This window comes from Hydra viridissima, unplaced genomic scaffold (assembly GCF_058129835.1).
Source record: "Hydra viridissima isolate aposymbiotic clone 2 unplaced genomic scaffold, HvirCarnegie_v1 scaffold_15, whole genome shotgun sequence".
Taxonomy (NCBI): domain Eukaryota; kingdom Metazoa; phylum Cnidaria; class Hydrozoa; order Anthoathecata; family Hydridae; genus Hydra; species Hydra viridissima.
Window position 1 is genome coordinate 9,029,112 of NW_028324314.1, and position 12,797 is coordinate 9,041,908.

At 29.7% G+C, this 12,797-nt stretch overlaps 1 protein-coding gene and 1 pseudogene across 1 annotated transcript; both read left to right on the top strand.

Annotated features, from left to right (window-relative positions):
• Nucleotides 1-1,665: 1,665 nt before the first annotated feature.
• LOC149878542 (uncharacterized) lies at nt 1,666-4,167 on the top strand (annotated as a pseudogene).
• On the top strand, nt 4,142-6,089 carry LOC149878543 (uncharacterized). The gene is made up of 3 exons (XM_090072555.1): nt 4,142-4,835; nt 4,995-5,093; nt 5,374-6,089. The coding sequence occupies exons 1-3, from the start codon at nt 4,253-4,255 to the stop codon at nt 6,006-6,008; spliced, it is 1,317 nt and encodes a 438-aa protein (XP_089928681.1). The 5' UTR covers nt 4,142-4,252; the 3' UTR covers nt 6,009-6,089.
• Nucleotides 6,090-12,797: the final 6,708 nt, after the last annotated feature.

The following is a 12,797-nucleotide window of genomic DNA, read 5'->3' on the forward strand; positions in this document are numbered from 1 at the left end:
AGCAGCTAGAGTTTTGGTAAAACCGGCCGTACTAAAATTATTTACGGTAAAATCGTTTATCTACTGCCTTGTTTATATTCTCTCCATAATGGTTGCTTTGTAGTCATACTGGAAAAATTTCGATATTCAGGAGGAATTCTTTGATTTTTTTGGATGCCTCTTCCAGAGGTTTCATTACAATATCTGTTTTTTTTTTGTCTTTTTATACTCTTTTGGCTACCATGACTTTAAGGAGAGAATATCTGTGGCATCAATCATCTTAACAGAGAATGTATTCAGTTTACTTGCTCTCGATCGAATGGACGGAGCAACCTTTTTATGTTTGCAAAGTCTCGATCGCAGGGTAAACATGAATGACCCCTGATTGGAAAATAATGAGTGATGTTTTCGAAAACCTTGTTATCTGATAAATTCCTTAAGAATCTTGTTAATGTATGATTTTTGTTCAATCCGCCACATGAATCACTAGACAAAATAAAGTTCTTTACTGTTGCTGGCAATTTGTTTGTCATAGAATTAAGCAAAAACATGCACACTTTGTCAGGAGACTTCCTCCCGTGTCCTTCATGGTATATGTAGAACTTTGCTCTATCGTTATTAATGCAAAAAATAAAAATCCATAGCTGCCTCGTGTTTAATATTTCCTGAACAGGAATGTTTGGAAGAGACAAATTTTGCATATAGTCAAAAGACAATACAGCAATTGAATCATAAGTATTTTCTTTAAATGCTTTCATTGCTAGGTAAAATGTATGGGTTTTTTTCATCTCTGCATCATTAATTCTGCGACAGCAGCCTTTTTCACATTTTTTGCAACGGCATGTTGCTGTAACAATGCAATTTGTACTTGCAGTCAGGACCTGTTGATTGTTCTGGAACATTTTTATTCACGTGGTTTCTATGTGCGAGCCCTCTTTATTTGGCGTGTTTGATGTAATCACGCCTTTTTCCTTTTTTTAGTTTCTCTGTCAATATCCATCGTATTACTACTGTCAGACATGATTTAAACTTTACGCAACCTAACTCAGCAATAAGTTGAATACAACTATTTTGTCAAAATACGAAAAGTCAAAAACTCAGCGTTACCGCAACGTATGAAATAAACCCGCAAGTGGTCTGCAAAAACAACACGTGCGCAACACTTGAGTTATTTTACAGACCGCGTGAAAATTACGCATTTACTTATAAAGTAATAATCCGGTCAAAATAGACAAAAAAAAATAGTGGTAGATTTGCAATAATTCGCATAGAGCTGAAAATTTGTACATACCTTCAGCACATTATTACAAATAAAGTATTAAAAGTCCCCATCGATCCCATATCTGCAAAAAATGTTATTCAAGGTTTAAGGTATAAAAAAAAGTTTTTTTTTTTAAAAAAAAGGAAATGATTTATCATAAAAATAGATCAGACAAAAAGCGAACAGCATTAAAAACACATTTTTGAATAAACTGTTTCGTCGGCTTTTCTTTGAACTTGTATAAGAACAATGAAAAATGCTTTTTTCAAATGATTTTTTCAACTGATTTTTCTCGTCTGACTTCCCAAAATTCTTGGAACAAAGTTTTGAACGACGAAATACTTTTAGCGTTGAACGTTCCATTGCAGTTAAGTATCGAGCAGTATTTTTTATTACGATTGGAACCGTTTAATACTTTTATTAAAATGTCGCAACTATGTTTTATATTTAGTAAACTTTTAAAAGCAAGTGAAACTGTTGTTGTTGATCGTGGAATAAAGACTTTGATTCATACAAGTGTTAAAAGAAGTGACGGGTTTTATGAATACCTCAAAGATCTGAAGTCTGTGACGATTCATGTGGTGTGCCGTAAAAAGTATACTCGGAAGAGTACTATTGTTGCATTTAAAAGACAGTAAGATATAGATTAAGTCAGTACATCTGAAAATAGTCCACCTCGTACCAGAGCGCGCGTAAGTTAATCACTTTTTTGTTTAAAAAAATGTTGCTTATTTTGCGGCGAAGAAGCAAACGATGAGGCCGAGAAGAAGAAAGCGAAGAAAGTTCGGCGTAAAATTCATAAAGTTGCGACTCTTGAATTTAAAGAATCAATTCTGAAGGTAGCATGGAGTCGTTCTGACGAGGAAGCAAACGAGGTTACTGCACGCATTGAATATGAATTTGATTTAGTTGCTGCTTAGGCTAAATATCATAATACCTGTTATAATTCTTTCTTGAGGCCAACCAATGGGTGTAAAATCGGTCGTCCTCAAGATGAATCTACAATTGTTGCGATGGAAGAAATATTTAAATACATTGAAAATAGCGATGACTGCCAGTTTTCATTAGAAGAACTAAAAAATATTTGCAAAAATCCACATTTAGATAACAGAACAATTAAGACCCGATTAAAGTTGAAGTTCGGAAATAAAATTATTATCACTGAAAAACAGGGAAAATTAACGTTTATCTGTTTTTTTGACAATCATAGCGATATTCTTAACCAAGCTTGGTATGAGAAGAAAAGCCAAAATAAAGAAGAAGAACGATTTCGAATTTTAAAAACTGCGGCAGCAATCATTCGAGAGGACATTCAATCATTGGTATTTGATAATACCAATTATTCCTCGCCTAGTCAAATGTTTGAAAATATTAACAGCGATATTCCAGAGTCATTGACTTATTTTTTAGAGCAAGTTATTTTGAAAAATAAACGATGAAAAATTAGAACATTTAAAATTAGTTTGTACAAGTATCAGCCACAGCATTATGTCTGCCTACGAATATATAATACATAATATGCATTTAATAATAAATAATATATGCAAATATTATGTATATATTATTTATATGTATATTAATTTCTTAATATTTATATTATATCAATTTCGTAATTTCACAAGAATTTCAATATCTTTTCTAGCAATTCATTTTATATAAAATCGCATTATACTTAATATATTTTCGCTATATATTTTCTCGCAATATATTCTTGCAATATCTTCTCGCAATATATTTTCGCAAGTATTGCAATATCTCAGGAATAACGGTTCTCATAAAAATGTATAAAGGCAATTTTATTAAATACTTTCATGATGTAATACTTTTGTTTGATCTTTATTATGATAAAACTTATCATTAATTGGAAAAAAAGAAAAAACTATTTTTTTTAACCTTTCACCTTTAATAACTTTTTTTGCAGATATGGGATCGGTGGGGACTTTTAACATTTTATTTTTAATAATATCCTAAAGGTATGTACCAATTTTCAGCTTTATGCGAATTATTGTAAATGGAAATGTTTATTTTGACTGGATTATAAGGTACAACGGTACAAGTCTAATTTTTACAGAATATTATAAATACCGCACATTAGGAACATTTTTTGCAATAAAATGATATCGTCAAAAAATGCGATGTAGGCAGTTTTTGCAGGTCATGATTCGATTGTTGACGCTGATATAACAGTGGTAATAAAAGTGTTATGTTGAACTCAAAGTTCTTTTATTAGCTTTATATCATTTAAGTAATACAATTATTTGATTTAACACGAATTATCAAAGGCTCTTTTTCTAAGTTAGTAGTGTATTACAAAAGTAATTTCCATGTTTATCATGGAGATTCTCGTGATTAAACTTTACTCTCTTAATTGTATTCAAGAATTTCTCTTGATTTCGGCGCTTCATAATATGACTTTAGAAGACCGACAAGATATTTTCTGCTGGAGGGATAGCGCGGAAAAATATGTTTTTCATTTTACTGATCTTGTGCTATTGAACAGTATACATTCGGTATACAATATTAAGGTAATAGTTTATACAAGACTCTTTACACAATTGGTTACCCATCTTCATGGCCGCTGAGAGGGGGGTGGGGGGTGGACCGGTGAGTGTGCAAATACTTTTTTTTCATAAGGTTCTGTTTATTCATCATTTATTAAATCTTATTTATCGCTTCCAAGAAATCTTAAAGATAAAAAATATATGAGTTTTTAACATAATATGCTTCTATTTATTCTTTCTATTTTTTTTTTTTATTGTAAAATTAAAATTCGAATTTTTTCAATCGAAATTAAAGTTCGAAACTTCTTTTGTTAAATTTCTTTTTAAAACGTCAACTGACGTTAAGATTGTACGACTCGTTAATGCTGCGTTTTAAAATTTTCGTTTTAGACACCAATAGACACATCCCGAATTCCAATGATGTAACGTTACGGCTACCTGAAATCGAGGCGAACCATGACAAAAATTTTAGATGTGAAAAAAACATTATACTTTCAAAATTTAAAAAAAGATGTCAACTGTAACTCTAAATGATTTTTTAAATACTGAAGAAGCTATTCCTCTTGTTTTGTCAGAAGACTTATCTGAAAGTGATTGTTTAGAAGAAAGTAATGTTTCTATACCGTATAAAGTCACAAAGATAAATCAAAAGTATCTTTTACATAACAAATGGGGGAAAAGCTTGAAAGAAATGCCCTTGTTTACCATAAAGGAATTTCAAAATTATCGTAAATTAAGTGGTAAATCAAAAGTACTGTCAATTAAAAAAACACTTTTAAGAGGTAGGAAATTCCAAGATGAGCGTTATATTTTATCAGACATAATATTTACATATTCTGCAAAAAATGTATTTCAAGCTAAAGGATTGTGTAAAGTGAGTATGAAAAAGGAAAAAAGGGAAGTTATTGTACACCTATCAAAAATGTCGTCCCATGTTATGTATGCTTACTGTTCTTGTCCAGCAGGATTGAGTGGATATTGTAACCATGTAATGGCTTTGTTGTTAGAATTAGCTGATTACCCTATGAAATTTCTTAAAAACGTCCCAACTGAAATTTCTTGTACAAGTAAACAACGACAATGGGGCATACCTTGTTAAAAAAATATAAGAAAAGTTCCTGTAATGAGCTCAACTGTTAAGAGAGAAAATAATAAGCGTGGTATATACTCTACATTGTATGACCCAAGACTTTTTTTTAATGAACATCACATGAACTTAAAAGTGTTAAAGTTGCAAAAAAAACTTATTGAAGTTGACTACAAAATTGGGTTTTCCCATGTTGTGCCACCCATTCGCACTTACAAATATGTAAATACAAGATTTGGTCAATTTTTAACAGGCTCACCTCTTAGTATGCATTTGCAAGTTGTTGAACCTTATTTTGAAATAATATCAAATATACAAAAGTTTGCTAAAGATGAATCTGCTTTTCAAGAACCAAAAATTGAATTTGAGTATTTACTCTTAAAAGTAATAAATGATGACTATAATGACATCATTCCAAATTGTACATTTTCTTTTGAAAAGAAACACTATTTAGAAAAAATAAAAGTTACATATTTAGAGCCAAAAGATATTGAAAAAACAACAGTTTTACAAAATTTGTCAGATAAGTGGCTTGTAATACGAAGAAACAAAATTACTTCTAGCAATGCTCAAAGTATATATTAAAACCAAAAACCTTGACAGTCTAATATCCATCTTTACACAAAAATATAATTTATTTGATTCTAAACTTTTTGAAAAAGCTGTACAACATGGTAAAGAGTTTGAACCTATTGCTAGAGATATTTATAAAGACATTATGAAACACAAACTTAATCATTCTATAAAATGCAGAGAAACAGGGATTGTTATGCAACCTAAATTACCATGGCTTGCAGTGTCACCTGATGGTATGTTAATTAATGGAGAGTTGAATAATGAAATTGGGTTAATAGGAATAAAATATCCTTGGTCAAAGAGAAACTATGCACCCAAAGAATTAGTCCTCGACAAATCTTTTTATGTGAAAATAAAAAGTGACAAACCAGTCTTGCAAAAAAAACATGAAAATGGATATTACACTCAAATAAAAATGGCTCTAGACATATCACAAGTAACATTTTGTGATTTCATTGTTTATACATTCCAAGGATCCATTATTATTCGAATTCCTTTTGATATAATGTACTTTAAAGATGTTGTAAATAAACTAAACTTATTTTTTATCAAATATCTTTTACCTGTTATTGTAGAACTTGAGACTAATGAAGTTGAACAATAAATTATATGACAAACAAAATATTATTATTTAAAAGCAGTTTTATTACATTATTAAAAAGTAAATTCTTTTAGTTTAAAAAAATATTCTTTTTTCTGTATCTTTTATTAATGGTGATTGAAAGTTTTCAAGGGGACAAATAATAGTCAAAATTTGATTTACTGAACCATGCAAAGATAGAGATATTTCATTACGAATTATTTTATATCGCTTTATTCTTTGAATAGCATGCTCTATATGTATTCTTACAGATGCAATAGTTTGGCTTTCTTTAACCTCATCTTACATCCATATTTTTTATATTCTTTTTTTAAGTAATGAAAAAAAACATTATTAAGATTAACAACAATAAACAAACAAACATAAAAAACATCATGTTCCAAAATATTTTTGTGGCAAATAAAAAACAAAAAAAATTAAAATGTTTTATTTTGAAAATTAATATTTTGTCATGGTTCGCCTCGATTTCAGGTAGCCGTAACATTACATCATTGGAATTCGGGATGTGTCTATTGCTGTTGTTTTTTGTAAGCGTATATTTTTAATTTTAGTTAACAATTTGTAAATAATACGTGTTATATTAAAACTTTTAATAGATATTACAATTACGTTTAATACAAAATATTATTATTCAAATATTGATATTGTTAAAAAACTTTAATTTGTATTATTTATTTATAAATTCTGTGTAACTAGATAATAAAAGAGTTACGTTTTAATTTCTGAAATATAGAATATGAGTTCTCGCCATAAATCTGGATATGATAAACGAAAAGAGCGACAAAAAAAGAAATGTAGAAAATTCTAGAGGAATGAGAACACTAGAAAAGTTGGGGTCTACAATTTCTTCAAAAACACAGAACAATGACTATTACGATAATGGAAATATTGATGCGGACCCATTAAGTGCAAGAAATGAAACGGAATTTATTGGAATTTCTGCGCTCGAAATGCAATCTGATATTTCGCCACTTTCTTTGTATACCGACTGTGACTACTTCGATATTGGAGTGGTAAAATTAAATGTAACACCAAAAGACGTAAAAGATGTCATTTTAAGAGGTCCAGAACCATATCCAACAACATTGGTAGATAAACTTGGTAGTTAATTCCCTACGTATTTATCAAGCTTTCGTTTTAAAAAGATAAATAAATAGTTCCTCATGATTGCTTAGTTAGGAGCAAATCTAAATATGCTCTTTTTTGTTTTACTTGGTGTTACTCATTTGATTGGAGATTCGAACAATGGGAATTTTCTAGGATTCTTAGAACTTTTTAGTCATTACGATCCACTTTTAGAAGAACATTTAAAAAACGTTAAGCTGACACAAAAAGAATAGCAGAGATTGCAGAGTATATAACTTGTCGGATTATATTCAAAATGGATTCATATCATGCTGTGCTGGCTACTTAAGAACTTGTACTTTAAAGGAAAGAGAAACTGTGAAATATTATTCGCTTATTGTAGACGCAACACCCGATTCTGCGCAAATAGAACAAATTACATACATTTTATGGTACTTATTGTTAAGTCCAACAAATTCAAAGCTATTGAAAGATTTCTTGGATTGTTGACTGCAATAAGAAGACTGGAGAAAATATTGCTAATTTTGTTCTTGAAACGCTACAAAGGTGTAATATTCCTATAAGTGACTGTCGTGCTTGATAATGGATCCAACATGTGTGGATCATATAAAGGTGCACAAGCTTGCATTTTGCAAACTAATTCGTTGGCAATATTTTCTCCTTGCGTATGTCATAGTTTAAATTTATGTGGTGTTCATCCAGCAAAAGCTTGTATTCAAGTTGTAAGATTTTTCGGCACTATACAAAAATTGTACAATATATTTAGTAGTAGCGCACAAATAATAAAAAATAACACTGGATGTTCGTTGAGCACTGTCAAATACACGGTGGTCTGCGAGAATTTAAAGTTTTAAGCCATTTGCTGAAAAAACTTATGAAATTAAAATAACAATAGACGCTGTTTTGGAATTAAACTTTACTTCGGAAACTCGATCAGATCTTAATGGAATAAAAAGATGTATGGAATTCTTAGTACTGGCAAAAATATGGCAAAAAGTTCTTGCAGCTATAAATTACAGAATTACTGTATAACAAGCTCGCAATGCAACAATTGATGTAGAAATAACCAATTTGTCAAGTCTTCTTGATGAATTAAATACAATAAGAGGTAGTTGGGATACTATTTTAAATGAATGTAGATTGTTGGGCACATCTTTAGAGAGAAACACAGAATTTTCAGAAAAAAAATATGCTAAAAGGAAAAAAACAGCACACCGGTTGGAAAGGATGCCGATAGAAGAATTTAGAATTAATATTTTCAATGTTTCCATGAATAGCATTATTGGAATTATGACAAAAAGATTTAAAGAAGCAAAAGAAATAAATTCTTTATTCAATGTATTACGGTTGTTCTGTGACTTAATTGATCAAGAAATACAAAATAAGTGAGAAAGGTTTCAATATCCAGAGGACGCTTCGAACGGTCCTGGGTATTTGATTGATTATAATGAGGGCCCGTTTAGAAAACTTCCCCAGGGCCCGAAGTTTCTCTCGGCGGCTATGCCCAGCTTTTGATGCGAAAAGTTACGTGGAAAAAGCTGAATGTATTTTCAAAGAACAAAAGCGCGACAGCATTAATCATTTTCGTCAATGGTTTAACGACATCGTTGAAAAAGAGCGTAGTGTAAAGTTGCCGCAATATATTAAATATTTACATTTTCTTGTAGTGAACGATAGCAGAAAGTTCGAATTCGATCAGGGTATTTCAATTGGTTCGAGTTCGTGGAATCATCAACAAAAGGATTATTTATCTTGCCTCTGGTTTTATTATCCTTTCTGATATGTTCAAGCATTTTTAATTGTTCTATTTTTCAACAACTTCTGTATGCCATAACTTATCTAAATGGTCGCTTAACAAACGAAAATTTTCCAAATTGACTTTTCTGTATCATTGATTTTTTGATTTTTTTTTTTTCTTTTTTTGTGTTATTTTTTGATAATTTCTCTCGTTCGAAATAATTAAATTAGTTTAACAAAGTTTGTTTTATATTTTTTTCGTTTCGTATTCATTTTCTTCGTTTGATCACATTTGTTTAGGTGTTAAGAAAGATACGCTGAATCGCACCTAATAAACCTTACCTTGGTTATTCCTTTTTGGTATCATTTTACATGTTACTGGTTCTTACTACTAGTGAATGCATCCAACCACGCAAGCGTAAACAAAGTGCTGACAACCATTAAAAGATCCAGCGTACCATTACAGATTTCCTCACTGCTTTGATAGGTTGTATTGATGCTACCTTAAAAGAATGAAATAAATTTTGTTGTGTAGATATTTAAAGATTAGTTTTGCCTGAAAAGACAAATGTTGATGTCATTATTTTCCCAGAAAAGGCGAATGTTGATGTCATCAAACCGATGTAGTAAAAATGGATGAAGTATTGGAACGATACTAAAGGAATTAAGTTCACGTAAAAAGATATTTATGAAGATATTTGAAGTTTAAGTTTTTATGAAATTAAATATTTAATTTTATACAAAAGTAAGCTACTAATAGATAGTTGCGTAACAATTTAAGCGTATAAACTTTAGGTTTAAATGCTTGAATTGTTATTAGAGAATTGTTGTTAGAGATTTAAAAAAAAACGTTTTCTAACCGATGCAATAAAATCGGAAAAAAATATCGGAACGATATAAAAGGAAGTAAGCAAACCTAAAGGGTATTGATAAAAGAAGAGAGAAAAACTGATACGAAGTGGTAAACTTTTCGGTTCTTAATCCATTACACATGATATTAATGCGTGTATATTACAAATGTGTCAAATATATTGTAAAGAATTTGTAAGTGATAAACAAAACCTTTAATGGTTTTGTCTGACACTTTTGTTTTTTGGGTGTGCTGAGTCAGAAAACAGTGGCATGAAAAAGTCGAACAACGTACCTCTTTTGCATATAAGTAAACTTTTTTTATAAAAAAATTTTTCTGTACTAGTTAATTTACCAGACTTTTTAATAAAATAATGCTGGGAGGGTTGTAAATGATGCTTTCAATGCTGCACTTTGTTTTCCCGCCTCGTTCTTCTTCCCCTCAGCCCTTTGTTTTCAATCTAATGTCATTTTTCAGCTTTTTTACCTTTGGCTTTAAGTATTTTTGACCGTAGTTGCAAAAACTTTCCTATCAGTTTTTGTTATGCATGTGGTGAAAGAGATATAAGAGTTTAAAGAAATATTAGAGTTCAAAGAACTATCAGAGTTCATAAAAAAGGTTAACAAGGATTATGTTAAGATGAACTCGGTGATCAAGAAATAACACGAGCTAGACAGAGGATAAGGAGTTTTAATTAAAAAATAATAATAAAATCTTATTAAAAATGCTAATGATTCCGTATTTTAAAGAGAATAATTATCATTTCTAAATCTCTTTAAATAAATTGTTTAAGTTTCTTTATGAATGAACTTTACATATGATTTCTTAGGTATTCCATAGAACGCTCAAGAAATTATGTTTAAAGAAATGAACTTTTTTCAAAAAAAAAAAAAATTTCAAAAAATGAGGCGTAAACTGAGCAATCTGGTTTTACCAGGACATCATACTTTGATTCAAAGTGATAGAAAAGCGTTACCAGGGACGGTGGAGTGTCAACATAATCATAGATTTCTAATGGTCATTTTACCGAAAACAGCATAATGCATCATATCGGAAAAAGGGTTACGCTAAAACCTTCCAAAAGTAGAGAGAAAAGTACAAAAAAATTAAAATTTGTCGAAACCGTACATAATGTGTTAAATTAAATAAATATAATTAAACAGAAGTGCAAAATCAGCTAGATTTTTTTATTATTTTTTATCATTTTTGGCCTATTTGCCCTCTTTTTAAAATAGACTCGAGGTCTTAATGTGAGAGAACTGTAGGTGGTACAAAAAATTCACGCAATAAGATTTCAGCACCTAAAACTATATAAGAATTATCTACATTTGTTAAAAGTTTTCACAAGATGTTTTTTTTGTTGGTGAAAACAAACAAGTATTTGTCATTAACTGGTGATGAATGTTGATCTAATTTATTAGTAACCATACTAATAGTTAACTATAATTTCACAATATGCATGCTAGTAACATGACAGTTGTGTTTTGCGAAAACCAAGATGTGCGCTATAGTCCATATTTGCTTGCGCAGAAATTTCGCAGCTTGTGAGCATTATTTTTCATATATGTCATTGGATTGCCAATCTTTTTTCAATTTCGTTTTCATGCCTATTTTTTAAATTTTAATTGGATTCCAACTTTGTTCTGATAAATGTAAAGCTAAATATTGCGCTATCATATAACTATTATTGATTATACTAACAAAATTATATAAATATTTTTGATTATAATAATGATATTATTTATTATCATATAATGTTATATAAATATTATTGAAAAAAATTGTATATATCGGTATATTCTCTGCATTTGTAATCGATAATCACGTTTTGAATACTTTGGCGTTGTCTCAAACTACGTTTATTGCGAAAAGTTGTTTTTAATAGTTTGAAGGCATTAAAATCAAGAGTTAGTTGAAATTGTGAAGCCTAAATATATCCGTATAGGGAAATCTAATAAATCAGTATCAGACGTATGATAACGTATCTTTAGACAAAGGATGTTGTTTATTAGCATTCTTTTATCAAAATTTTAAATCAAAGTTTGTAGCCAGTAAAAAAAACTTTCGGCTAAATGTAATTTACGATTTTCTCTTACCTCAAAGTAATTCGTTTTTTTTTTTTTTTTTTTTTTGCCCTCTGTAAACGCAAAAAATGCTTTTATTGAATTCTTAATATTTTCCTCAAAAATACATTTCTGAAAAACAATTACCAGTTGGTGATTAAGTATTTGAGAATAAACAGCCTCAAAACAGAAAGCGAACGGGAGTAAATGACCTCAGAGTAAGGTCACTCACGTTGCTTTCAAATAAGGACATATCTTAAGGTTAGAATTATTTTGTTCCATCTCCAGTTTTAAACGTTGAGAGAAAGTTTTAAACAAATTATTTAGAAAAAAATTTTTTTAAATAAAGCGTATTTTAAAAGTAATCATTATCTACTAAAATTAATAGCTTATTTTATCCCAACTTTTAAAATGGGAGATTGAACAAAGTAATTCTAAACTCGCGATTTGTAAAATGACAATTTAAATGTTCTAACGCATAACGTTGTAATGATTATGTGTATCTTGAATAAAAATAAAAAAATAGGAAAAGAACGCTGAAGTTGTAACGTTGTAAGTAACGTTGGAGAATGCAGATGAAAACATTATGATGGCGAGGATCAAACCATGTAAAATGAACAGATCACTTGTACCCTTCTACATACCAACATGGACAATCGGAATAAGTGGAGCAAAAGCAATCTACAAGTTACATTTTGAATGGATTTTTATCATTTAAACCGAATCAGCTTTTGCTAAAGGAGAATGCAAACATTTGATGTTATCAACGTTTCCTCACAGCGAACTTATTTGATGTTTTCAAAAAATCTTATTAAACTTTTAATCTACGCTATATACAATTGACTTTCTATCACGCTATATACAATTGTTAACTCTGCCATATTTAAATCTTATCTGCAATTTATCTCTTTTAGAATACAAAGAACTTTAGAAGCTCCATAGTTAAAGTGTAATTAACAATTAAAAATGACTCCAAAAATAAAATACAGATTTGAAAGTTCCCAAATATACTATTTAGATTAATAAAAATATAAAAATATTCAAAAATATTCAATG

Coding starts and splice junctions, on each gene's coding strand:
- LOC149878543 (XM_090072555.1), top strand. CDS start 4,253: ATGTCAACTGTAACTCTAAATGATTTTTTAAATACTGAAGAAGCTATT. Junction 4,836..4,994: donor ACGACAATGGGGCATACCTT/GTTAAAAAAATA, acceptor AACTTATTGAAG/TTGACTACAAAATTGGGTTT. Junction 5,094..5,373: donor TTTAACAGGCTCACCTCTTA/GTATGCATTTGC, acceptor TGTAATACGAAG/AAACAAAATTACTTCTAGCA.